Raw genomic sequence first — 23,931 nt, forward strand, 5'->3', positions numbered from 1 at the left:
TATATGTTTCAGTGTACCTGCATAATGGCTTCGAGTGGTCGCTGGTCATCAGGGTGCGGACGTTAGCGTACAAGCTATAAACTCTCGGCCTCTGTTACAGAATTATAAACTGAGTGGATATACGCTTGAGTCAACGAGCAACCGATTCAGTGTTACATTTTCAAAGTTGATGCGACATTGATTGGATAATTAGATTATATTCAGCATAACATGATCTTGCCATAGGGCGTGGTAATATAGCCGATGACGGAGACAGTCCAGTAAAAAGAAACCGTAGAAATTGTTCCAACGGCTGCATCCACTTGTTATTGCGTGCTTGTCATTGATAGATTCCTTCCTTAGAGGCCCCGCTCTATCACTCGGAGGGCGCCAGACACGAGCACATATAGACCTGGACTGCTACTATATCCATCAACTTACAAATTTCCATCAAATTCTCAAAACAACTGAAAAGGCAAAGAAGGAGATCATGGCCTCTGACGAAGTTCCTACCAACCTCAAGGACGTCTCATCGGTACCGGACGGTACAGCCGGGGCCCAGACCGGACTTGATAGCTCCCTCGCCGGGCTGACACTGGCATCCCGCGCTGTTCATGCCGATGAAGGCATCCAGTCACACAGAGCTGTTGCGCCGGCTATGCATGTCAGCACGACTTTCAGGTACAGCAATGACCCTGATGCTCTGAAGGCCTGGGATAATACCGATGTAAGTGTGCATGCTTCCTTGTCTTGATTTGCTGCAGGTGTCTCCAGAAGAAACTACCAGATGGTCGGGAATATCATGACTAGAGTTGACCCAATACCATCATGAACACCCCTGACATCCTTCTGACATCTCATGACGAATTTTGCTAAACTTGTGTAGCCCAACAACCCTCTGGACTCTCATGTCTACTCTCGGGCAACTGGTCCCAACACCACTCGTCTCGAGGCAATTCTCACATCCGTCATTGGCGCTCCAACGATTACTTACTCTTCTGGTCTGTCTGCTTTCCACGCCATGTTGGTCCATTTGAACCCTAAGCGTATTGCCATTGGAGATGGCTACCACGGCTGCCACGGAGTGATCAGCATTCTCTCTCGCCTGACAGGTCTCAAGACACTGCCTTTGGACTGTGCTGTTGAGGATCTTGAGCCCGGCGATGTCATCCATGTCGAGACGCCTCTTAACCCCACTGGCGAGGCACGCGATCTTGCAGCATATGCTGAAAAGGCCAAGAAAGCTGGTGCTTACCTGACTGTTGATGCGACATTTGCACCACCTCCTCTGCAGGATCCTTTCAAGTATGACGTTGATGTTGTCATGCATAGCGGCACAAAATACTTTGGTGGTCACTCCGATATGCTCTGCGGTACGCTGTCTGTCAATCACAAGCACAAAGACTGGGAACGTAGTCTCCTCAATGACCGCCTTCTTCTTGGTTCTGTTATGGGTAGCTTGGAGGGGTGGCTGGGTATCCGCTCCCTTCGAACCCTCGAGCTCCGCGTCCAGCGCCAGAGCGCTACTGCTACTGCACTGGTTGACTGGTTGGCTGAGCAGCAGCGCGATCCTTCATCTGCAATCGGCGCCCTAGTCGAGCGAGTTCAGCACGCCAGTCTCCAACCCGAGGCATCAATTGAGGGTAGTTGGTTGCAGAAGCAGATGCCCAATGGCTATGGCCCTGTTTTCTCGGTGTATCTTCGCGATGGAGATGTCGCTAAGCGACTGCCATCCAAGTTGAAATTGTTCCACCATGCCACTAGCTTGGGTGGTGTTGAGAGTTTGATTGAGTGGCGTGCGATGACTGATCCTAAGATTGATAAGAGACTTTTACGGGTGAGCATTGGTGTTGAGGGTCTTGAAGATCTCAAGAGGGATTTGCTCCAAGGCCTGGAGGCTTTGAGAAAGGAAAAGGAGAAGGGGGTCAATAAATGAAGGGGACAGAATTAGAACAGACAGTCATTTTTTTTTTTCGGATAGAAGGAAGGAAAAAGAGAAACGCTTTGTTTTATAGAGAAAATGAAAAATGCATCATGGGAATGAATATCTTCTACAATGGCTTGCATTGTTTAAAAGGCTCGTCCATGAGACAGAGATTGTCGTGATGAATCAGATATACACAGAATAAAGAAAAAAGAGAGAGGACTTGTATGAAAGATCACAACACTGGTCTAACACAATCAAAGGAATGTGACTGTCTGATCGAAAAAGAAATGCCATGTTAAATAGAGGAAATATGTGAACCCAACATAACCCATGTATGTATGTATGTATGTATGTATGCAAATCAGGCAGGCAGGCTGTGTTAGAGAGATGAGAGAGGGAGAAATCTGGAAAGAAAAACAAGAGATGAAACGAGAGAAATCGAGGCGCAATGAAGAGTACAATACTCTTCTAGATGCATTTTCTCCAGAATCTGTAGCTGGGCGCTTGAGATCGTTGCGTAGCATTGAAGTGGAAGTGGTGTAGAATCTTGGGTGTTGATGTGGCCAAGCTCATTCTTGAGGGGGTAACCAGAGGCCAAACCAATTGCTGAGTGGTTTGTACTTGACTTCCCGGCTACGGAGATATAAGTCAGTGGGGTTGGCCTGTTATCAGTGGGTTGTAGACGTACCGTGAGCGATCATTGTCGGCAAACGAGCCAACTCCTCGAAGATCTTGCTCGGCTGACCTGGGCTCCACGTGTCGATAGTCTACAGATCTGTTGTCAAGGCGGTAAGATGTAGAGCCTCGAGAGGAAGCTGGGGGAGCATTGGGGTAGTAGCTATCATGCGGTCGGTGGGGGATACAAGTCCTCAAAGGCGGTGCGAGAAAGTCATTGGTGACAGCATGTGTCTGATATGGAGGTGCTTCCTGAGTTCGGGAGGGAAACGTGGGAGAGTCGCTAAAGGCCGGAGATGTCGTGGGAGTTGTTAGATCAGAAACAGCATCTACTACATTCGAGGAGTCATGGCTGTACTGTTGGCCAAGCCATTGGTTAACCATGGTCTGGCGTCTGTCGTAGGCTTGGGGACTTGGTCGCCTCCAGGCCTGAGACTGGTCTCTTGGTGATGTGTTGGCTGAAGTTGTTCTCTGGTAGTTGTAGTTTGAATCCCAGCTGCCTCTGACAGCCTCGTCACTCCAATTCCTAGAGCTGTCTGTGTTGTATGTCTGGCCGTAGTGGCGCTGCTGGTGGTGGTCTTGTCGACGACTCATGGTTGCTGAGAGTGAGGACGTTGATGATTGGTCAATTGCGTGTAAGTTGTTTGAGTGGAGAGTTTGTAACAGCGATGGTCAAATAGAACTGGGTACTGTACCTAGGTAGGTACCTGTGGACTGAATTGGATTGCTCGATGAAGTGAATATGAAAGTGGCTAGATTAACCTGAGTCCGAATGCATCTTTTTAAAACATGATGTGTTGAAATTTCCCTTGACATATGTCACTTGCTATTATTTGGATGCCTCTACTCTCAAGCATGCTTCAACTGAGTTGCGGTCGTGGCTGAAGCTTCCCGAGCTATTCGCGGGGACGCCGGGACGCCGGGAGGCCGCAGCTTTCAGCCAATGAGAAACGCCTGCTCCTCGGAACCCCAGCGATACAGTACCTAGTTGATCGTGGCCGTGCAGGGGAACTCTCTCTCCAAGGGCCTGGGAACCCCCTGGAGCCGTCAGCAAGCTTACTGGATGCAGGCTAGAGTCAGAACGTTATGCAGGGAATTGGAAACAAAGACGTCAGTCTTCGCAGGCCGCCGAAGTTGCTGCTAGCCTTATTCTGGTATCAAATTTAGATGGCTTTCCTAGGATGGATACATACATACCATACAGGCCCTGGGTTGCTACGTATTATGAGGCTCATCCAACTAATCCAATCCAATCCAATCCAATGACAGGGACGACTTGGCTATGGAAGTGAACTCACCAGCGTCACGCGGTTTATTATTGATCCAAGTTTGTCTTGTCAAGACTTTTGAGGGAGCCTGTCGATGCATCACGAAGTTTTCAACAATGCAAGTACAGTACCTGGATTGATTGCCATAGGGCAGCTTTAAATCTAAAATCCTTTCCAGAGACAGAACAGTTGACATGGAACATAGAGCATAGGCACTTGAGAATCAAGATTGCCTCAGATACAAATTCCCGGGAATTATTCACATCTTTAGTCATCACGAGTCTCTCACAGCTCGTGTCATGACTCTCGGAGGTCACCAAAACCAGGGCATCACGAAAACCAAACAGCAAACAAAACTTGACACCGTCACTAATACTCAGTTCTCTCGGCAAGAGCGCCTCCCTATCGGCTATAGGTGAACCGGCCAGCTAATTCAGCCACATGCTGCATGGTTAAACCTCCGAAACAACCGCTCAGAGGGCCTGAGAGCTGTCTCAAGCGCGATAGGGCTGAGCAACGCACCAGAGCCGCGCTTGAATGCTCAAATTAGGATAAGAAACGGGGTTTAGGCGCTTGATAACCTTCGCCAATCTTGGAGCTGGTTGCTAGAAGCGTAACTGATGTGCTTGCTTGGCTTGCTGCGCTTTCAGAAACGATCAACCGTGCCACTGGGCTGTGTAGGTGTCAGCCCTGTGCACGTCCCCCCGACGATGTTTCTCTGTGCCGCGTCAAGCGCAGGGGTTTGGCTCTAGACTTGTCTTCCATTGGTCGAAAGAGACGCTGCAGAAGCGCGAGCGGGAGAGCGTAAAGGGCTCCCGTTTGCATGAGACGCCATGACCATGATGTTCGTCCCCTTTTCGCTGCCTCCCAGTCTCTTTGTATCCAACCTTTACAACAACAATAACATCACCACACAACTATCACCAACCCCATCCCTCCCTCTTGAGAAGAGGGAGCATGTGCAGGCTGCAGAGTCTCGTTTCTGGGACTTGCGGCCGCAGTTGACCCTAGTCAATGCCCCAATGGCCCGATCCTCCCTTTTCCGCCTCCCCACCAAGCTACGGCGAAGGGTCAGGCGTAATCGCATGGCTACCATTATAGCTCTCTTCGTCCTCGTAGGCCTCCTAATCTTTCCCTTCTACTCGGCCTATTGCGTCTACAAACCTCCGAGATACCTCATCCATTGGCTGCGGAGGAAGTACCCCGACGTCCTTTTCGAAGAGCCCACCGACCAAAGGATCATAGCCCTATCTATCGACGATGCGCCGTCCACCCACACCAACGATATCATGCAAGTCCTGGAGGAGAATGATGCCCACGCTACGTTTTTTGTCATAGGATCTCAGGTTGAGGGTCGCAAGGATAAGCTCGTCAATTTGGTTGCAAAGGGGCATGAGCTGGGAAACCATGCCATGCATGATGAGCCCTCCAAGTCACTCAGTAACCAAAAGCTGCTGGAGGAAGTCCACCTCGTCAAGGACATGCTGACGGAGGCATACGCCGCTAACGGTCAGATCCTCCCCAACAATTACTTCCGCCCAGGATCTGGAATATTCAACAGGCGGATGCGAGATGTGTTGGGAAACCAGGGTTTTCGCATCACTCTGGGCAGCGTGTATCCTCACGACCCCCAGATACCGTACCCCGACACCAACGCGAAGCATATTCTGAGCATGGCTCACCCGGGAGCTATCATTATCTGCCACGACAGGAGATCGTGGACTGTGCCCATGCTGCGCACTGTTCTTCCTGAACTCAAGCGGCAGGGGTATCGAGTAGTTACCATCACAGACCTTGTGAAGGCGGTGTCGTCGCAAAACCAAGGGCAATAACACCTTTGAGCTCTTGTGAGCGTTTCTTTTACCTATGCATCCATTGAGACGGGGATCATTAGAAAGTTGGGTTATGGTCTAGGGTATAGATTGGTTTGTCCTTCAGGAAACTTTAAAGTGTAATTTTTAATGACCCGTCTTCTTCTATGAGTTTTTGTATGTTGTATCTGGGCGATGTTAATCTGTAAAAAGTCAGCTTTGTCGTTGACGGAGAGAGAAAGCCTTCGTACGTGAATCTAAGTGTGCCCGTGACGATGGAACGGCATCCATCAACGTATCTCTTCACGATAGTGTGTGTTTGTTCTTGAAACTCAGTCTTATGAAGCAACATACTCGCTGCGTCGTCAAAGTCGTTGACAGCCATTTTCATCCTTTCCTCCAGCTTAGCAACCACAATATCCAAGCTCATGCCAGGCTCCATGATGGCTGTAATGGCATTAATGACACAGTCAGTCCGTAACTCCTTCTTCAGCGACAGCATATCATTCATCAAGCTCTGGAGAATGCTTACTTGTCTCCACAAGTGAACGATCTCTGGAGCTGACGATAACGCCCCTGGAAGCCTCTCGTCTGTTGCATATGGTACAAGACTGCAGAGCATTCTCCCGCCGACAGTTCCGATCCTCATTTTCATGTACGGCTCGTAATCAGGTATGCAACTGGCCAAACGAAGTTTCTGCTCGGCTGCGCAGCTGTTGATGAAGAATTGAATCTCATCGTATAAGAGGCGCCGTTGATCACTAGGCGCCGTCTGACAGAACCGCGCACCGAACTCTCTAAACACGCCATTGATGGGATCGTCATCCGCTTCACTCATATTCGTTTCATCAACGGCCAATGCCTCACGCATCATGCGCATAGTCTGCTCCCTCCAACGCTCTGCTTGCATAAAGTCACCCGCAAGATCGCCCTCGTTAGCGTCAACAGCATCATCCCAGCAAACGAGCCACGTCGTGTAGAGAGTCAAAGCCTCGATCTGCCGCCTACGAGCTTGGGGATATAGTGAACAAGCCAGGTAAGCAATGCCGTCCTTTTTTCGACGGGCGATCAACGGATATGCTACAGCCATGCGCTCAATCGCTCGATTGACGATTGGCGTAACATGCTCATGGTGGCGGTTGAGCTGACCTTGAGGATTGGGCCAACCCCAGAAGTAATTCTGAAGATTGGGAATCTGTAGTGTTTGGCCGCGAAGGGCATCTACGAGCGCGGCTTGGTTTAGACGTGAGTATATCATGAGAAACACATTGGTCAAAATCAGTAGCGACATATTTCGGATTGGAAAAATCTAGGAATCTCGGACCTAGAGAAGTGGTCTAGGTTAAGCCTACATCATCAGGTAGCAACCTAAGTATTTATTCCTTTAAGATAAACCCGGCGCAACGATGACTCAAATGCCCGGGTTCGATTGAATGAACGAAGCTAAAATTTATTCCAGAATATGTATGCATTAGCTTTGCGAGACACAGCAGGAGTGTATTGTGAGACCTTCAGTTGCTGATCCTGCTTTTGTGAGTTTATGTTTATGTATTAAATATGAAGATACCAACCTAGATGGTTTTTGGTACAAGGCTCAACCATTGTGTGCTCCGTACAGCCTCAACAATTAGAAATTCTGCCATGGCAGCTTGGTCTGGAACAAGATGGAAGCATGAATTGTATTTTTGGCCATCCTGTTAAGGTAAGGTAAGGTAAGGGAGTTCATTTTTTTATCGCTCACACCCTCAACAAAGAAGGTTGAGAAGCCATACGCGTCACATAGAAAAAACCTAGGCGCCACAACGAGAAGCTGCTGAAAAACTCATAACCTCAACGAGCACATATGAAAGAAAGGAGAAGATAAAAGAAAAAAAAGAAAAAAGGAGGGAGGGCAAGGACAGAGATAGACAAGTCAACATCAAGGGCTACGTCAACTTATTGCCCAAAGTTGGATATCCTCAAGCAGTCTTTTGAGCCCCTACTCTAATAATACCAAATTGCTGTTTGAGTTAGAGTGAGGCGTGTTTCCGATCCTGCAACGGCCCTTGTCCAATTGCCGGGGTTCAAGAGAGGCAGTCCGTCCAAGTAGCAGCAGAAAAAAGCAACGAGCACCGCATGAAAATGCTCGTTGCTAATTGATGAGAAGTTTCACAATGTCTCATTCTGCTGCACACGTATTTTTAACCTTCAGACGGTTTGTTGCAACGATTGAAGATCAGCAGTTTCAACTGAACTCAAATCAGTAGCACTAAGATCTTCGCTCTAGAAACGGAAATCGGAGTGTGGAAAGGAAAAATTGCCGTTTATGGCGAGTGTGTAGGTAAGTAGCTAGGGAGATAGCATGACCAAGTATCCATCTAGATACAACCTCATGAAACAGAATCATCCAGCAAAAGAAAACAGGTATCCATCCCATACATAGATCCATCCATCCGTCCATTCATCCATCCATCCAGTCCTTATTCCATCCTGGCCCTATCAAACGCCCTATTGAAACCAATGTCCGGTCAAATACCCTTTGAGCATGTGAACATCAGACACGGTCCTTTCATTCAAAGTAACCCAAACCAAACCAAAAGAGAGTGATCAAAGAGAAAAATCTTCAACGAGTGAATAGATGCCGCTCCGTAGAGCAACCAACAACTATGTACCTTTTTAGTCATGTCTGCCATTGTCCAACTCAGGACCCCCTTCTCATGGTCGTAAAATGTCTATTAAATATGTACTGCCGAATTAAGAAACCGGAGTGCCGGTCAAGACTGCGTCTTTGGATCAAATCCACTGTGGCGTCGTAGGCTTGGCGTGTGACACCTCGGGAAAGAAACTGAGGATGAGGCTCTGAACGTCGCTGAGATACTCTTCGGGAGAGAACTTGTTCAAACCTCTGGACCTCATGAATCGGTGGTCCTCCTCATCCTCCTTGGTCGTCGGCCTGGTGCTGTACTCTTCGGCAAGCTCAGTGACTTGTGCAAGCTCGTGACCAAATGGGTGTGAATCCTTGAGAGCTCGCTGCTGGAAAGATGGCAGGAGAACTGGAGCGACTGCGGGGACTGCTGGAACAGGCATTGGGGGAGCCTTCTGGGCCTGGCTGGCAGAGACGTATGAAGCTGATGATGCCCTAGTAGAAGTTGACGATGATCGTGAAAAGGTGAAGCTGGCCTTGGTCGATACTGAGTGCTCTGAGTCCCTGGACATCTGCGAGGTGGACCGTTGGCGGGCGAGCGCTTCGTATGAGTTCTGCTTAGTGTGCGAAGGCGAACGCTTAGGAATTGCAGGCGCCTCGGAGATCTTTGGCAGGACAGCTGGCTTGTCCAAGACACTGAAATAGGTTGACAGATGGTTCGGTTTAGGACCTGGGCACTCTTCGACAGGAGATACATCCGGGCTCGTAGGGGGAGTTGACTCCGTAGTTGAAGGAGCCTCGGATTCTTCGCCAACAGAACGAAGAGAGGACTTGCTGCGGAGAGCAGCATGCGGGATATCGGGAGCGTTGTAGGAAAGCATGTTGGTTGTGTGGACAAGCTGAAGTGGAGCAGAAATCTGGTGTCGTAGAATAGGATGCTGTCTATCGCGGGCCGAGTTGCTACGGTGCGGCACTTGAACTTGTTGCTCTCCCATCTCGGTCTGGCCAGCCATTTTGGCCTTTCTAGTTGTGAAAGCGCGTGAAAGGGACATGGTTGAAGATTTGGTTTCTGAGTTACGTCTTTTCGTTTTTGGGTTTTGTTCGGGTCCTAAGTGAGTTTGTGGGGTGACGAGGAGTTGCTGCTAATGAACAACGTCCTGTGACAGAGGGGATCGTCGAAAGGTTCGTGCCACTGACTTGACACCAATTTTCTTTTTGAGGAAGTTTTGCTTGGATCTATTGCCAGACAAGCGAGCAAGGAGCGTTGGTGTGAGGTGATTTGGGTTGACGTTGAATGCGTAGTGAGACAAGGAGTCCAGTCCTTTGGAGTTTATGAATAAGACGTCCGTGTTAGATCCGAATTCTGGAGTGGAAGATCAACGCCTGGCGTGATTCGATGTGAGTGAGTCCGTTCTTCGAGAAAGACAGTGATTTACGTAGACCGGCTTTGCAGTGACAACGTGAGAATGTGGTGGTTGCAAGGGAACGTTCAACGTCGAAAATGGGTGTATCGGTCGGTATCCGTGAGGTTGTTTGATCGATCCTGCGACGAAGGGATACAACAAAAGAGTGAGAGTGTAAATGAAGGAAGATAAAGAGGTTCTGGCAGAGGCAAGAGATACAGAGTTGAATCAATGCACACTGAGAAGCAAACACGATCAAGGGAGCGATGGATCGTGATACTTCGTATTTTCGACAAGAATTGAAGATACAGGCCTTTTCCGACGTATGCAATGCAAGTTTGTCGAAGGACAAAGACAAGGACAGAGACGGAGGCAAAGGAGAGAAAGCCAAGCGAGCAAGCACTTGAGAATAACTAGATGGAGAGAATCGAACTGAACGGCAGGCGTGGGGACGGGGGATGAAACAAAAGATATGGGGGACCCAAGCCCTGCTAACAACTGCCTGATTTGAGAGCTGAAGCCGAACCCACCATCGGGGCAGGCAGTGGGCAGTACATACACTCAGCGGAGGTGGGCACCGGCCTTTCACTGTAAGTTTAGCGCCCACCTGGCCATGAAGCCTGAGGTGGGCTGTGAATGGGAGTGGAGGGCAGCGAAACTCAGGCTTTGACTTTTGGCCTGGGTTCCATTGCAACGGCCCGGCAATCCCCCTTGTGGCTATCCCTAGCTAGACAAAGGCCCATGTCCCTGCAACTAAGCCCTCGTTGGTCGACACCCCTGGCTAGAAGAACACTTGAAGCAAAGAATCCTGGTCTCGCGTCAATGAAGCTAGCCAATCGCATATATTCTCTCTCTCCCTCTACCCCTTGTCACTTTAGTGATCGGTCCACTGATTTGGTTTTTTCTCTCTCGTCTGTCTGCGTGGGAAAACCCGCAACCAGCGCCAACAAGAAGGGCGAGGGAGGGTAAAAAAAAAAAAAAAAAAAAAAAAAACCAGCTGATGTCTGAAGATTCGTGGCTCAGGTGTCGTGCAGATTCTTTCTTAGCAATTGCGTGTTTGTCATTTCCATGTCTTGCAACTTGTTATCGCCATCAGAGAGTAACTACCTATAGCACAATATTGGTGTACACCAAGAGCGCCAATGGTGATACACGATCGATGATACACGCGTACCTACAGCACCCTAATTGTTTCTTTTTCGTCTCTTAATTCGTTACAGCTTAGAAACAAACATCTTCTGCTTTGTTTCTTTCGCCTTCTGCCTTGATTTCCCAGTTGGCAGCTAGGTGGACCGGAACCAAATGGTGAGGCCTTTGTTTCCCAGCTAAAGGTACAGTAGCATATATGTATGCACGTCTATGTTGGCTTCCCACCAACATGGAGCTCTTTGCTGGGCCATTCACCATCAATCTTGACCCTCCATCCTCAACCTATCCCACCATTCACGGCGGCGACATGACCCGCGCGCTACCAGCAGAGCAAAGCAAGGAGGAACCCATTTGAGTGATGACTGGGGCCAACATGGAAAAATTCTATTCTATCAATCGGGTTACACCGATCGCCAGGGGATGGATGCAAGCACTCAACTGCAGTCTGCAGTGCAGTGCAGACGCCCAATTCTTCTTTGACAGCTTGGCAGACTGGATGCAGAATATGCGTTCGTATGTGATGTGTTGTTATTGCATGACCAGCTCACACACAGCCAAGTCGAAGATCATCACCGGAAACTGACTAAATGGGCTGGCTGAATTGTACATCCGCAATCAAAAGCCACACCGCGCCCACGTCTCGTCTTAGTTACCTGACAAAAAGGACCTTCACACACAGTAATTGAGTCGTGGTCATGGCCTTTCGGAAATGATCAGAGCTTTCTCAGGCATATCAAGGAACAAGCTTTCAAACTCTGGTTGACCATTCCCCCTCAATCAACTCGTGTCTAAGCCTCAAGAAGTCCTTTACTGGGTCAACAGCTTCACGCCATTACCGTTTTCTCCTGTTTCAGGCCCATGTGCCTGCGCAAGCGGATCCAACTAGAGCCCTGGATGTGATGGCGTCTAAGGAGTAGGTTCGTAGAGACTACATACGTATGAGACAGGCAGAAAACCAGCATGACCCTCCGTTCCTGCTTAATGCCGTATGTTTTGGGGCTGGTAGATCCTCCGCTTTCGATAAACGAATTGTTGAACATGGCATGGTCACAGCTTTTGTCTCCTCCACTCCACTGTGAGTACCTTGAATACGTAAATTGTTGCATCTTGAGAAATTCCGTAGATATACGGATATGATATTGAGTATTTAATGTCATGTCCTCAGAACCCTCACTTTCGTGTAATACCTATCGCTTAACTGCCTTATCACGGAGTATATTCTCGTGGATGTTCTGCACTGACATGATCCGTTCTTCAACCGACTCCTAGCTATGGGCCCAGCGCACAGAGGTCTCATTTCGCAATGTCCACATCATCACGTTCGTCTTTTCTTGGACTGTTTGAGACTGGCCCTTGACAATGCATTCTCACGACTCAGTGCCACCGCCCTATTTTCAGTGCCTGTGACGTGTGAACGTCTGTTCTCAGACAACCCAAAGATGAGGGCTTGGTTCGCGAACCACCTCAGGCCATCCAAGAGGACCCTCAATTTTCCCCTTCCACCAGCTAGCTATCTTATCATGCTCCCATATTGTTTCTATGCTCATCTCGTTCCGCCGCTCACTAAAAGAAAAAGAACCCAAGGTTGTTTGAAGATCAGATCCAACTTTTCCATTCCTGTTCAGAAACATCGTCTATCTACGGAGTAAGGTAGTCGATTTATGACCCCCCCAATATCCATCGCTGTGAAACAGTTCCTGTGCGCCAGTGTGCTTCATTCATGCAGAGTACTCTTTTTCTCGGGAGTCGCCCTCTAAGTTAGAGCGGACAAGACATGATCTTCGCCACAATTGACCATTGTCAAAGCTCTCTAGGGTCGCCGGGCCATCGTCCACTGAGACAATGATCTCATCCAACCTCAACCTAGGCGGTAGATCTGCCCAATATCTTGGTTCGAAACATTTTCAATAAATAAGAGATTCGTCTAGTTCTCATCCATCGAATCATCATCGTCCTGCTTGTCATCCTCTTCATCGTCATCGTCAGAGCTGTCATCGTTGTTAACACCCACGAGGCGATCTTCACCCTTCCCGCGCTGCTCGGGTACCCGCTGAGCAAAGGCCTTCCGCACCGACGCGTTGGTGCTGGTGTCCCACACGTGCATTGTTCCCTTGCTTCCGGCGACGGCGAGGCGGAAGGCAACCTCTGGGTCTGGCGCGAACGTGGTGGAGAAGACCTTTCCGACGTCGAGGTTGCGCGAAACCACTACAGAGGGCCCTGTGGGCTGGATGTTCCACAGCTTGACCGTCTTGTCGGTCGAGCCGGTCACCATGTAACCGGGGACCACGGGGTTGATGTCGAACGAAGACACAGACTCGTCGTGAGCCTGAAGTGTCCAGACAGCCTTGGTGCCCGTAGGGTCGGACGGTGCATTGCGGACATCGTGGTAGTGGATGACACCGTTCTCCGTGGACACGAAGAAGAAGTTCGGGTCGTGAGGATCCCACCGCACATTCTCGACGTCGCTCTCGACGCCCCATCGGGGAGGCTTAGCATCCGGTGCACGCATATCGGCAGCCACCACAGTTCGGTCGTAAGAACCGCTAAGCAGAACGGTAGGCTCGTTCGCGTGCCACGCAAGTGAGCACACCTTGTCGGTGTGATAAGTATACGACTTGGCGCACTTTGCCGTGTTGAGATCCCACAGCTTGACCGTCTTGTCGGCAGAGGCTGAAGCCATCAGATTGCGGTGCTTGCGGTTTGCAGCCAAGGACAGGACAGCGTCAACGTGGTATTCGTCGTTGGACTTCTTGGACTTCTTCTTCTTCTTTTTTGACTTCTTCTCCTCCTCGTTCCCTCCCTGGCCGAGGATCGCATTGGGGTACATGCAGTCGATGGTGTCCAAATCCCACACCTCGATATCGGGGTCCATTGTGCCAACGGCGACGAAGTTACCTGCCGTGTCCTTCTCTACACCGGCCTTGTTGACGGGCATGTCGATCCACTCGACACACAGAGGGATGGCTGGCAGCATAATGTCGTGGTGGACGTAAAGGTTGTCAGCCTCATCCTCGTAAACGAAAACCTCAAGGTGCGCCATCTCGTCTTCCACCTTGGCAGCCACAATAAGATTGTCAGTCGCAAGAATCTGGAGCTCTTCCCGGTCCTCATCCTCTTGTTCCTTGTCGGCATCAATTGTGATGTAGGGGTCGTCCTTATTCGACTCGTAGTATGCCAGCGACTTGATGTTACCAAACATGCCCATGCCCTCGCCGTTTCCAGGCACATCTTCGTCGTCGTCGTTGTCGTAATTTTCCAAATCATATTCTTTTAGGTCATCATCATTAAGGTTGATCCTGAGGTCTTCAGTCAGTCTCCTGTCCTTCTTCTCAGATATTTGTTAGTTACGTACTCTGTCTTCTCGGCCGGTTTGTCTTCATCAATCTTCATCTCCGAGTCCTCTTCATCGTCCATGGTCTGGTTAGCCTTCGTTCCATTCTGCGTAGCTTCAGCTTCCTCGAGATCCTCTTGGGCGTCGTCCAGTTGAAGCTTGGCAAGCTCCGCTATCCGTTCAAACTCTGCCTCATCCAGGGTATACTTCTGAGGGAAAGGCGCAGCGAAGCCCCTGGGAACCCATTGTGCGGCTGTAATCATGGAAGACATGGTGATTGTCTGGGTATCTTAAAATGGTGTTGTGAAAGTCCTGCTTGCATCAGTAGGTGGGCGCCCAGATAAATTTCTCCCAAAATTTCTAGTGGGGTTTATCGATAAGAGGCCTACCCATTAGGGGACATTCGCTCTAACACTTAGATGACAGGGTTCCAGAAGGTAGTGAAGGGAGGTAAGAAATCTCAGGACTTCAATCCTAAACCGATGAAAGGATTTAGATCAGTTGGCATAAGCTTAAGGGACTCTTTAATAAGATCGCCCTGGCATTGGGACTTAGGGCATGAAGTTGCTTTGCTGTATGAGTCTGTCCTGAGAGTGCAAGAAACTAGCTAACACTTGTTTGATACCGATATGGCTTGTCAAAAGGGTTTCACAAGGCTACGAGTAACCGTTATACCATGATATTAAGAACTGAGGCAAGTGAGAACTATGCTATGATTTATCAAGACATGACCATGAGCCTGAAATGACTGGCTCTATAGAGCTACAAGGAACCAAGCTTACCTAGGTTAGAATGATAGAAACTCATCCGAGGCGCCGCTTAAAACCCCCTACCACGTCTCTTTATGACAGGCTTTTTGACTGCACCTTGTGTTACAAACTTCTTACCGTCTGCCCCTATCTTCTTGCTCTTCTTTTGAGTCCGATCTTCTTCTATCTGTTTCCTTTCCTCGTCCTTCCGCTTGTCATCAGCCATCTTGGCCTCAATCTCCATCTTTCGGTTGAATTCTGTTTCAGTGATTCGTTTATCCCGAACCGAATAACCCTTTTCCTTAACCGAGTAGAAGACACCACCGAGATCTGCAAGCCAGTGGGGGTCCACGGCTGTCACTGTTGAAACATAAACCTTGGAAGTGAGGATCAACTCGTGGTAAACGATGTAATCCGGTGGATGCCCTGCATACAATGCGCTTGTTGGGTGCAGCTGCACACCGAGGTTGGTGCGCAGGTTGATGTATTCGCCTGAGCCTTTGTATTTGGCTGCTTGGTGGTAGTATCCCGAGCAAATGCACTTGCGGACAATGTCCCAGTCCATCCCACAGCTTGTCAATTCCATCTTTTGCATACGGACAATATCCAAAAGCTGTTCACGAATTTCCTTGGCCCGCCTCAAAGATTTCGGGTGCAGAAAGTGCTTAACACACCAACCGTCGGAGTAACCGTTGGCCTTCCAGTTTGTGTAAACCTGTAGGTATGTCAAATGATCTGACTCATGCACCCAGAATTTCTCGCGGGCAGCATCAGCTTCTTCTTGTCTCTCTTTCGGTCGGTAGAAAACGTTTGGCACGGACAGCATAGAAACAATGGTAATCATCTCTTCACTGCAGCCATATTCTTCCGCTGTAATGAGAAGCTTGGCCAGCGAGGGGTCCATGGGAAAAGCACTCATTTTCCTTCCAAGATCAGTAAGCTCACCGAGATTGTCAAGCGCACCAAGGGCCCATAAGTCAAACATTGATGTTGTGATAGTGTCTTGCGGAGGAGGGTCCATAAAGTCAAAGTCCAAGAGGTCCTTGACGCCGAGAGATTTCAACATCAAGACAGTGTTAGCAAGGTTCGTGCGCTGGATTTCAGGAATAGTCTGTAAGTACAGATCTTCCTTGAACTCCTTTTCTGAGTACAGTCGAAAGGCCTTTCCAGGCCCGGTTCGACCGGCTCGTCCTGAACGTTGCGAGGCGTTGGCCTGCGAGATGGGTGTGATCTGAAGCGTATCCATGCCGATTTTCGGATTGTAGACTTTCATCTTGGAGTAGCCAGCATCCACGACGTATTTAATACCATCGACCGTCAAACTAGTTTCAGCAATGTTGGTGGCAACAATGCATTTTCGGACACCAGGCGCAGCTTTGTCGAAAATCTTTGCTTGCAGATCTGCAGGCATTTGACTGTATATTGGTAAGATACTCAGCTTTGGGGGGTCGTTGAGGGCATCAAGTCGTTTTTGGATAAGCTCGCAAGTGATTTCGATGTCTTCTTGGCCTGTCATGAATACTAAAATATCGCCAGGGCCCATTGAAACATGAATTGACAACACTTGATGAACTGCCTGGTCCACATAATCCTCGACGGGAGACCGATGGAACATGACGTCGACTGGGAAAGTTCGTCCAGGAATGATGAACTCAGGTGCACCACCAAAGAAGTCTGAGAAGCGTTTCGAGTTCATGGTGGCCGAAGTGACGATGAGCTTCAGGTCGCGACGCCTCTGTAAAATCTTCTTGAACAAACCCATTAGGATATCTGTGTTCAAGGCACGCTCGTGGGCCTCGTCCATGATGACACATGAATATCGATCTAGATCAGGCTCGTTGAGGGATTCTCGCAAGAGAACACCATCGGTCATGTATTTGATGACAGTCTCTTTGCTGGTGCAGTCTTCAAAGCGAATCGCATAACCGACCGTGCTTCCTAACTCAACCTCCATCTCTTCAGCAACACGCTTGGCTACACTCATTGCAGCTACGCGTCGCGGTTGTGTACATCCAATCATGCCCGTCTTTCCATATCCATCCTCTTGGAGGAACTGTGTCAGCTGTGTCGTCTTGCCAGAACCTGTCTCACCAACACAGATAACAACTTGGTTTTCTCTAATGACACTGAGAAGGTCTTCACGAACTGCAAATGCAGGCAGATATTCCCGTTGCTCCCGTAAGGTTTTGCTCTGGCTGAAGTTACTCGCGCCATCGGCCTTCTTCATATGTGCGCTGAATTTGTTACCCTTGCGCTCACTCGGGTCGGCGTTATCCTCAGCAGGTACTGGCAGTGCAGAATCGCCGTCTTCCTCTTTTGCACCCATAATGTTTCCAAGAGTCGTTCCGGTCATGCTTGTGGCTTCCTTGGCTTGCCGTTGACGTTCTCTCTGCTGCCTTGCTTCCTTCACCACCTTACTGCCCTTGCGACTGAAAACGGCCATATGACTCTGAGGATCTTTAACAGCTGGAATTGGTTCTAGTTGCTTTGTGAAAATAGTTCGTCCGTCAAGAAAGGGTGGCCGTAGATCGTGTACCAGAAGATGAACTCTAATCGAGTCATCATCGTCAATGAAGTCGGATGTCATATCCCGTCTTTGCGCGACGCCTGATTGCAGCATTCGGTTCGTTTCCCAAGCATCATTCTCTCGGTTCCTCTGGTCTCGCCGCGCGTCGAAACGACTAGTCATCTTTTCGTGTCGGGCGGTTTCCTGTTGCTGTCCTTCCCAGGAGTCGTAGGAGGCGAATGGGTTATGGGCTTCATCTCCAAAACTGTGACCGCCAAATTCATCACCTCCGTACCAGTCTCGGTCTAACGCCTTTGAATCCTCCTCGGTCGGTCCTATATTTCGGGGCGGTGGTGTAGAAGCATAACGCGATTGTGCCCTGTGGGGAGTTGAGGTGCGCGAATCATTCTGAAATCTTTGGCGAGGTGTATCAAGTCGTCTCCTCTTTGGATTTGGGTTATACCCATCGTACTCTCGATCCTCCGCCATTGTGTTGACTTGTAAGTTATCTGTCGATGCTTGGACTTTTTATTGCGACTGAAGAGTTAGACCCAGATAAGCAAGCCGATAATGATCACGTGGATACTACGACTTGATTGTAAGGTACGGAGTAGGATAACTTGGTAATAAGAATGCCCGAAATTTGACAAAGAATTCAAACACATCACATATCTGTTGAAGCAAGTCCTTTAGCGTAGCTTTAGATGTATCGCAGGATAGGATATTTTTGTGTCTCATGATGTCAATGCTTAGACAATTAAGGCATGGTAACATGCGAGGCTCGTCTTGATGAAACACCTTTCTGTCCACGCTATGACTGAGTGCACGCGTACGTGATATTGCGGCATTCCTTTCTGGAAACACAGATTATATCCGGTGGAACAAACTGATACAAGTATTGGACGACTTTAATCATGATTTTGTTGCATGGGCTTTGTGTCAGGCCTCGTTATTACCAATTTTCAACGAGTAACAACAAAGTCATTCTCATCCTCGATGATTTGCCGAACTTCCTGGGAGACTCTAACTACACGAGCAGATCTTGGGCCATTGTCTACATCCTTGAAGAATTTCGATAGGATTTCTTCACTGGCTTGAGCCTCGCCCTCGACCTATGAAAGCTCTATATTAGCCAATGCCAACTTGCCGGGGGCTTATATGCACCTTTTCATCCTTCGTGTTTCGACACCATCCCGTCACTCCGTACTCTTGGGCCTTCTTCTGAGTAAAATACCTGCTATGCATCAGATGCGATGCCTCGGAATTTGTTATCTCAAAGAACCATACCGGAAACCAACACCTGGGTAGATGACGTCAGTTTGAGTGAATACTACATAACATGTTAAAAACAGGCATACCTTGAACACGTCCCTCAACGGCAAAATAGACCTTTTAAAAGGTTAGCTCTGGCTTCATAATCATTGTGAAAGATGGCTCACACGTTTCGACATATTAGCAGGTCACAGTTTAATAGGCGATATATACTAAGGTTATTGTAGAATAAAAGTCAAGCTTGATGCTTGGGAAGGGTTGGAGAAGAGCTAGAGCTTCTTAGCAATCAATGATAAATATGAAAACACGGTGACTTTCTTCGCCTGTGAGATATGATCTAACCTTTATGTCAATTGCTTGCTTTCTAGGTTCCTAGCGGATAGATATGTCGGGTTTAATAGGTCGCTTACAATGGAAGGAAGGTGCATGGGCGTTGAGCTTAGGTTGATGATGATAAGATAAGGTGAGTTCTAAACCTCCACTGATGTCACTCATCAAATCCGTGCGTTTCCACTGACTAAACCAGCACCTTTATCCCTTGTTTGCAGCGCGAAGACATCACTTGTTACAGGGCCCGCGCGCAGACACATCGAGATATTTATGGAAGTCCACTCCTCGGAGCCGGCTACAGAGCCAGTCCGATTCCGCACTGGCAAAAAACGAAAAGCCTATCGCCAACGCGTCCAGGAAGATGACGCCTCTGTCGCAGAAACAATATCATCACATCCTACTGCGTCTGCATCAGAACCCAGTCACGAACTCACCCGAAAGGCCTCATCGGATCGCGCCCAAGATGAAGAAGAATCTGTTGCTGCTGCGCTCAAGCTGCGCAATGCGCGAAGAGCCCGACTTGGAGGTGTCGCATTTCGAAACACAAACCGCCCAGACGACGATATGAACAACGAGCGTGCTCTTATTCCACACGACGCAGATGATACTTCAAATAACGAACGCATCATGAAAGGAGTTGCAGATAGATTTACCCACCAGACGGGAAGACTTACAGATCTTAATGACAAGCATATGTACGTTGAGGACCACCGTCTTTGTCATTCTTCCTCACCATGCAATAACTAATCATTCAAGGATGGATTACATAGAATCCCGATTATATAATCGCGCGGGCGGAAACACCTCACAGAATACTTTATCAGCGTCTGCATCAGACCCGGCTCGGCAACCTTCTGCAACAACAACAAACCACGAGAGTAGAAGTGCAGTAATGCAGGGCCAGTTGATGGAGATCAGTCTCGAAGACCACTCTGCTCGAAGTGAGAACGCTCTTCAGGCAGATAGTTCTACAGACGGCGGTCCAAGAGCCAAGAAGCCTAGACTTAGAAGGGATGGCACGCCATGGCGTCCGCGAAACCGTCGAGATAGTGACGCCCTCAAACGAGATCAGATCGTTGACGAGATCCTTCATGAAACAAGACGTACGTCCCTAATTTCCATGTCCCTCAAATTAGCTACTAAATCATGTTTCCTAGTCGACTTATACGAACCGACTCCAGGACAAAACAGCCACAATGCAGTTGCCGATCAGGATGGTGCCGCTGATGCGCGGCTCGCCGAGGAGTTCCGGCAGCAATTCCTTGAGGACGTAGCAGAACGACAGCTTCGCAAAAAGAAGGCAACGAACCAAACAACCCGCGCCGGTACCGAGGAAGTACTCAAAGGCCCCAAACTCGGCGGCAGCCGTAACGCCAGAGCTCAGATGAGAGATATTTTATTGAAGAAAGACAAGGAAGGAAAGAAGTAGTATGGAATGTTGAGATACGTATGGTCTCTATTCATCTGTGGCGTTGGACGGTTCTGGTTTTGTAGTTCTTTTGTACCGGTTTAAGGATTCATACACATGGGACGCATCGCCTTCTTATGAGCACAAAGATAATCATTTATAACCGGCACCTTAATCTTGTAAGTGTAACCATAACAATTCCGTTGAACACTTGCGTTCATATTCATATTGACTACTTAGCCTGTAACGATTGACAGTGGTGGGGGCATTTTGATCCAACGATCTGACCATGTGAAGAAAATAGTCCTAAAAAGAAATCCTTAATGATAAGCTCCGACGTCCAATTCTGTATAGTCGCAAGAAGACGGCCAATAAAACAAGAAAAAGCACTTAGCAAAAACTCCTTTACCCAAGTCCCGTATATAGCAATTTTCCCAAGTGTGCAGGGAAAGGCCCAACATTGAAATGAATGAACATTGAGTCGCTTGGCACAATGGGTATCGATCCCGTGTCGTAATTCGCCTTCCGTCTTGCTCATGTGCAAGATCATTTGACTTCCGTCATATGCCAGAACGCCAAACCCAATGTATAATGTTAACCGTCAGAGAAACCCATGCGTGAAATCTTGACCAACGTAATGGAATGTGAGTTTCGGAAAACCCTTTATCTAATGTCGAGCTGGAAAGGCTTGAACCGCCCGCCAATTGTAGCACAGCGGGGACACTTCCTTCTTGCTCCATGCTCTGTCATGAGAACCTCCACACAAGTTGGGCACAGGCCACAGATACATTCGGTACATGCATACGAATCCTTGAGTAGAGAGAATCCTTGACAGGCAGCGCAGTATATCTGAATATTCTGGGCCGAATATCTTGGTGACGAATCAGAAAGCCCCCGGGTTCCCATATGAAAGTTGTCGCCGCTTTCACCACTCTCCACGGACGGAAATGGCTCTACAGCATCCTGACCATATGATGGAGGCGTGAGAGCCTGCTGGAGAGGCGAGGCCTGGTAACTGGCCGGCTGAAATTGAGGCTGGTGGGAAAAGGGCGGTAACGATGATCTATGCATTGAAACAGGCGACTGAGGGACCTGAGAGCCTGTTAGTCAATTCAACAGTGCAAAGGCGACTATCGTCAGTAGGTGCACATACAGGAGTACGGTCTTCGTCTATATCACCAGCAGCAGAAGCGGCTTGATCAGCTGCATCGATAAGATCTTCCCACCGCTTCCCGAAGTCTGCGGATGGTTCTGCTGACAAAGCCTTCCGATCATTACCTGGTCTATATCGTTCTTCGTTTTGAATTCGGCGTAGCCAGTCAGTTGCAGAACCTTTAGAGTTCTTCTTTTTGTGGTGAGGCTCTCGCCCTCGCTTTGTAACAGACTGCTTGCGAGGCCGATTAGGTCCCACAGAACGCTGAAGAGGTGGGAGTGTTGAGGATCTTCCAGGTGGTGAGTTTGCAAGAATGGAAGGGAGAAAGTCGCGCTGTCTATTAGATTTGGCAGATGAATAAGGGTCGCTAGTAATATCATGATTGGAAAGATTGAGAGGCGGCAGCTCGATGGAAGTCCGTGGCCTACGTCGAACATCCATGTCTGAATAGTATTCCTACGCATCATTAGCCCTGGATGGCGATGATTTGAATTCTTTTAAGGGCACTTCACTCACACCGTCCAAGTCCATGTCGCGTTCACTCTTGACGCCATGAAGTTCGGCTAGGGCAGCAGCGGCACTGGCCGTGCCAAGCATTGGGCCTGAAACCGGCCCGCCATTACTGAAATCATCTAGAAGGCGCGGAGTGCCCGGATTACTCGACTCGTCGCGATGATAGTTGTGTCGCTCGTGAAAGCCTTGAAGGTGGTCAATGGGCGGGGGCAGGCTGGAGTGAGAGTGGGACAAACCCTGAGCATTTGGAGCTGAGGTCTGATCTAAAGGGCGTCGCTCCGATGGTGGAGTGTTAATCATTAACAGGAAGCTCTCTTCTGTAGCTGGAAGCTTCGAGATGTAGTGCTCGGGGTGTGCGCGGCGGATATGCTCCTGCATGGAACGATATCTTTTTTCCTGCAATTGGACATTTAGAATCGAATGGGTACCGTTGCATGGTGTTACGGGAACGTGCTTCCTCAGTTGGGAACAAGTGCGGCAGGTGGTAAGACATGACGATGTAAGATGGGTGGGTGCAGCAATGGCAATTCAAGCCCGGCTGCAGGGCAAGACAGGGCAGAACAGCTAACGAAGACAAGACCCAAGGACTTACACCAATGCATCTCTTGCGACAGCTGGAGCCATCCTGGTTGCGAAGAGGGCAGACTACCTCATTGTTGGAGTCTGTAATAGAGAAAGACGACGTCAAAGATGATCGAGGCGGCATCTTGACCCCACCATACGTGATGGCTTGCTGGCGGGGGGTACTATAGCGATAAGAGACTGAGAAGCGAGATAAGAGATGATAGCGATGAAGCTCAGCTTTCAACGAGAAGATCAATTGGTGACAATGAAGCTATGCAAAAACCGTAACATTTCAAAGCGCAGCTCATGGACAATGAAATGAGTTGCCTTTGAGCATGGGCAAGCTTTGCTACGGGAACCGTTTCGAAATTGGGCCAATTATGCGACAGTGGTTGCGTACACGATTGGGGCGTCGATTGAGGTGGTGATGGAGGCAGTTACTGAGAGAGCGATGAATCCAATCTCTGTTTAAGAATATCGATAACCGTATGTTGAAGAGTCTAAGTTGGATAAGGCGCGAACAGAAATATTCGATCGAGAAGGTCGCTTCTTTGGAGAAAAGGTGGGTTGCAAAGAAGGATGATGGAGGGAAGGAGGGTGAGTGGGAGGAAGAAAGTAGAGGTAGGTAGGTGCAGGTAAGTAAAGATGACAGGAGCTTGGGAGGTCGAAAAAAAAAAAGAAGAGACGGAAGAAGGTGGGAGGCAAAGACGCCTTTTGGGTAAAGCGTGTGAGTGAGTAATAAGAGCAACAACGCAATAGCGAAGAAGGTAACGACCAGAGAGAGGCAAGAGGAGGGTGTGAGTCGTTGAGTGTGTGGTGTGCGGTGCTGCCGAGGGAAGCTGAGCTCGAAGATCTGGATGAGAGCTTTGGCCGACCTTGGACCTAGGTAAACTGAGGTAGGTACCTATTGAATGTGCTTTGCTCACATATCACCAGCACCAGCATCCAGATATTTGCGACAACTGTACAAATTTCTAATATTACGAAGAAGCTCACAAAAAGGTAAGCGCAAGGAAAATATCAGAGGGCATGAAAAAATTACCAACAACTAGGTACCCAAAGGCAAAAAAAAAACTCTGGCGGCAGAGGGCGTGTGGGCAACAGAATCAAGGCCAGTAGCGAAAGATTCCGCGCAAACAAGACTCTCTGTCTGGTTTAATGTCCATTCATTGCTCACTTGACAAGGGACCACAGCCTGAGCTCTGGGCTCCTCCTCCGACTGCCATGCCATTGCTTGCAAAGCCATGCCTTGCGCTTCGCCTCCACTACT

General features: G+C 48.9%; 11 protein-coding genes across 25 annotated transcripts; 4 read left to right on the forward strand and 7 right to left on the reverse strand.

Moving 5' to 3' along the window:
* Positions 1–168: 168 nt before the first annotated feature.
* On the reverse strand, positions 169–3,356 carry FVEG_00912 (hypothetical protein). Of its 4 annotated transcripts, XM_018887624.1 has the most exons (4): positions 2,595–3,356; positions 1,235–2,539; positions 703–1,053; positions 182–635 (listed from the first exon to the last, which is right to left on the reverse strand). In XM_018887624.1, the coding sequence occupies exons 1-2, from the start codon at positions 3,173–3,175 to the stop codon at positions 2,476–2,478; spliced, it is 645 nt and encodes a 214-aa protein (XP_018743398.1). In that variant the 5' UTR covers positions 3,176–3,356; the 3' UTR covers positions 182–635; positions 703–1,053; positions 1,235–2,475. The 4 variants fall into 4 exon arrangements, with proteins under 4 accessions (XP_018743397.1, XP_018743395.1, XP_018743398.1 ...); XM_018887623.1 differs by having other exon boundaries at positions 169–1,053; XM_018887622.1 differs by having other exon boundaries at positions 703–2,539.
* Positions 470–1,915, forward strand: FVEG_00913 (cystathionine beta-lyase; the record flags this gene model as incomplete). Its single annotated transcript, XM_018887625.1, has 2 exons — positions 470–706; positions 866–1,915. The coding sequence occupies 2 exons, from the start codon at positions 470–472 to the stop codon at positions 1,913–1,915; spliced, it is 1,287 nt and encodes a 428-aa protein (XP_018743399.1).
* Positions 3,357–3,902: 546 nt separating the features above from the next.
* Positions 3,903–5,956, forward strand: FVEG_00911 (hypothetical protein). The gene is made up of 2 exons (XM_018887620.1): positions 3,903–3,971; positions 4,028–5,956. Exon 2 carries the CDS (start codon positions 4,683–4,685, stop codon positions 5,679–5,681), a length of 999 nt encoding a protein of 332 aa, XP_018743394.1. The 5' UTR covers positions 3,903–3,971; positions 4,028–4,682; the 3' UTR covers positions 5,682–5,956.
* FVEG_00910 (hypothetical protein) lies at positions 5,794–6,951 on the reverse strand (the record flags this gene model as incomplete). The annotated part of the gene is made up of 2 exons (XM_018887619.1): positions 5,794–5,863; positions 5,912–6,951. 2 exons carry the CDS (start codon positions 6,949–6,951, stop codon positions 5,794–5,796), a joined length of 1,110 nt encoding a protein of 369 aa, XP_018743393.1.
* A 1,481-nt stretch (positions 6,952–8,432) lies between these two features.
* Positions 8,433–9,335, reverse strand: FVEG_00909 (hypothetical protein; the record flags this gene model as incomplete). The annotated part of the gene is made up of 1 exon (XM_018887618.1): positions 8,433–9,335. One exon carries the CDS (start codon positions 9,333–9,335, stop codon positions 8,433–8,435), a length of 903 nt encoding a protein of 300 aa, XP_018743392.1.
* A 1,729-nt stretch (positions 9,336–11,064) lies between these two features.
* FVEG_14750 (hypothetical protein) lies at positions 11,065–11,190 on the forward strand (the record flags this gene model as incomplete). Its single annotated transcript, XM_018903722.1, has 1 exon — positions 11,065–11,190. The coding sequence occupies one exon, from the start codon at positions 11,065–11,067 to the stop codon at positions 11,188–11,190; it is 126 nt and encodes a 41-aa protein (XP_018743391.1).
* Positions 11,191–11,909: 719 nt separating this feature from the next.
* FVEG_00908 (hypothetical protein) lies at positions 11,910–14,492 on the reverse strand. Its single transcript, XM_018887617.1, has 2 exons — positions 14,188–14,492; positions 11,910–14,131 (listed from the first exon to the last, which is right to left on the reverse strand). Exons 1-2 carry the CDS (start codon positions 14,436–14,438, stop codon positions 12,760–12,762), a joined length of 1,623 nt encoding a protein of 540 aa, XP_018743390.1. The 5' UTR covers positions 14,439–14,492; the 3' UTR covers positions 11,910–12,759.
* A 455-nt stretch (positions 14,493–14,947) lies between these two features.
* On the reverse strand, positions 14,948–17,944 carry FVEG_00907 (adenosinetriphosphatase). Its single transcript, XM_018887616.1, has one exon. It carries the CDS (start codon positions 17,908–17,910, stop codon positions 14,986–14,988), a length of 2,925 nt encoding a protein of 974 aa, XP_018743389.1. The 5' UTR covers positions 17,911–17,944; the 3' UTR covers positions 14,948–14,985.
* A 439-nt stretch (positions 17,945–18,383) lies between these two features.
* On the reverse strand, positions 18,384–18,872 carry FVEG_14749 (acylphosphatase; the record flags this gene model as incomplete). The annotated part of the gene is made up of 5 exons (XM_018903721.1): positions 18,384–18,533; positions 18,586–18,655; positions 18,709–18,721; positions 18,780–18,810; positions 18,861–18,872. The coding sequence occupies 5 exons, from the start codon at positions 18,870–18,872 to the stop codon at positions 18,384–18,386; spliced, it is 276 nt and encodes a 91-aa protein (XP_018743388.1).
* A 314-nt stretch (positions 18,873–19,186) lies between these two features.
* On the forward strand, positions 19,187–20,916 carry FVEG_00906 (hypothetical protein). Of its 3 annotated transcripts, none has more exons than XM_018887614.1 (4): positions 19,187–19,718; positions 19,780–20,126; positions 20,181–20,610; positions 20,672–20,916. In XM_018887614.1, exons 1-3 carry the CDS (start codon positions 19,294–19,296, stop codon positions 20,450–20,452), a joined length of 1,044 nt encoding a protein of 347 aa, XP_018743386.1. In that variant the 5' UTR covers positions 19,187–19,293; the 3' UTR covers positions 20,453–20,610; positions 20,672–20,916. The 3 variants fall into 3 exon arrangements, with proteins under 3 accessions (XP_018743386.1, XP_018743385.1, XP_018743387.1); XM_018887615.1 differs by having other exon boundaries at positions 19,206–19,718; positions 20,729–20,887; XM_018887613.1 differs by having other exon boundaries at positions 20,181–20,916.
* On the reverse strand, positions 20,434–23,761 carry FVEG_00905 (hypothetical protein). Of its 10 annotated transcripts, XM_018887608.1 has the most exons (6): positions 23,704–23,761; positions 22,690–23,652; positions 22,334–22,493; positions 22,101–22,282; positions 21,585–22,040; positions 20,434–21,523 (listed from the first exon to the last, which is right to left on the reverse strand). In XM_018887608.1, the coding sequence occupies exons 2-6, from the start codon at positions 22,801–22,803 to the stop codon at positions 21,095–21,097; spliced, it is 1,341 nt and encodes a 446-aa protein (XP_018743380.1). In that variant the 5' UTR covers positions 22,804–23,652; positions 23,704–23,761; the 3' UTR covers positions 20,434–21,094. The 10 variants fall into 10 exon arrangements, with proteins under 10 accessions (XP_018743380.1, XP_018743378.1, XP_018743379.1 ...); XM_018887606.1 differs by having other exon boundaries at positions 22,101–22,493; XM_018887607.1 differs by having other exon boundaries at positions 22,690–23,756.
* Between the last annotated feature and the right edge of the window lie 170 nt (positions 23,762–23,931).

The sequence above is a fragment of the Fusarium verticillioides genome, chromosome 1 (assembly GCF_000149555.1).
Source record: "Fusarium verticillioides 7600 chromosome 1, whole genome shotgun sequence".
NCBI lineage: Eukaryota > Fungi > Ascomycota > Sordariomycetes > Hypocreales > Nectriaceae > Fusarium > Fusarium verticillioides.

What these genes read in the sequence shown, in the direction of transcription:
- FVEG_00912 (XM_018887623.1), bottom strand. Translation starts at nt 3,175, where the DNA reads ATGAGTCGTCGACAAGACCACCACCAGCAGCGCCACTACGGCCAGACA. An exon ending in GCCGACAATGATCGCTCACG is followed by an intron (nt 2,540 to 2,594) that starts GTACGTCTACAA and finishes ATATCTCCGTAG; the next exon opens with CCGGGAAGTCAAGTACAAAC.
- FVEG_00911 (XM_018887620.1), top strand. Translation starts at nt 4,683, where the DNA reads ATGACCATGATGTTCGTCCCCTTTTCGCTGCCTCCCAGTCTCTTTGTA.
- FVEG_00908 (XM_018887617.1), bottom strand. Translation starts at nt 14,438, where the DNA reads ATGTCTTCCATGATTACAGCCGCACAATGGGTTCCCAGGGGCTTCGCT. An exon ending in AAACCGGCCGAGAAGACAGA is followed by an intron (nt 14,132 to 14,187) that starts GTACGTAACTAA and finishes TGAAGACCTCAG; the next exon opens with GATCAACCTTAATGATGATG.
- FVEG_00907 (XM_018887616.1), bottom strand. Translation starts at nt 17,910, where the DNA reads ATGGCGGAGGATCGAGAGTACGATGGGTATAACCCAAATCCAAAGAGG.
- FVEG_00906 (XM_018887613.1), top strand. Translation starts at nt 19,294, where the DNA reads ATGGAAGTCCACTCCTCGGAGCCGGCTACAGAGCCAGTCCGATTCCGC. An exon ending in GATCTTAATGACAAGCATAT is followed by an intron (nt 19,719 to 19,779) that starts GTACGTTGAGGA and finishes TAATCATTCAAG; the next exon opens with GATGGATTACATAGAATCCC. An exon ending in GATCCTTCATGAAACAAGAC is followed by an intron (nt 20,127 to 20,180) that starts GTACGTCCCTAA and finishes CATGTTTCCTAG; the next exon opens with TCGACTTATACGAACCGACT.
- FVEG_00905 (XM_018887603.1), bottom strand. Translation starts at nt 22,803, where the DNA reads ATGCCGCCTCGATCATCTTTGACGTCGTCTTTCTCTATTACAGACTCC. An exon ending in ACTTGTTCCCAACTGAGGAA is followed by an intron (nt 22,494 to 22,551) that starts GCACGTTCCCGT and finishes GTCCAATTGCAG; the next exon opens with GAAAAAAGATATCGTTCCAT. An exon ending in GCGACATGGACTTGGACGGT is followed by an intron (nt 22,041 to 22,100) that starts GTGAGTGAAGTG and finishes AATGATGCGTAG; the next exon opens with GAATACTATTCAGACATGGA.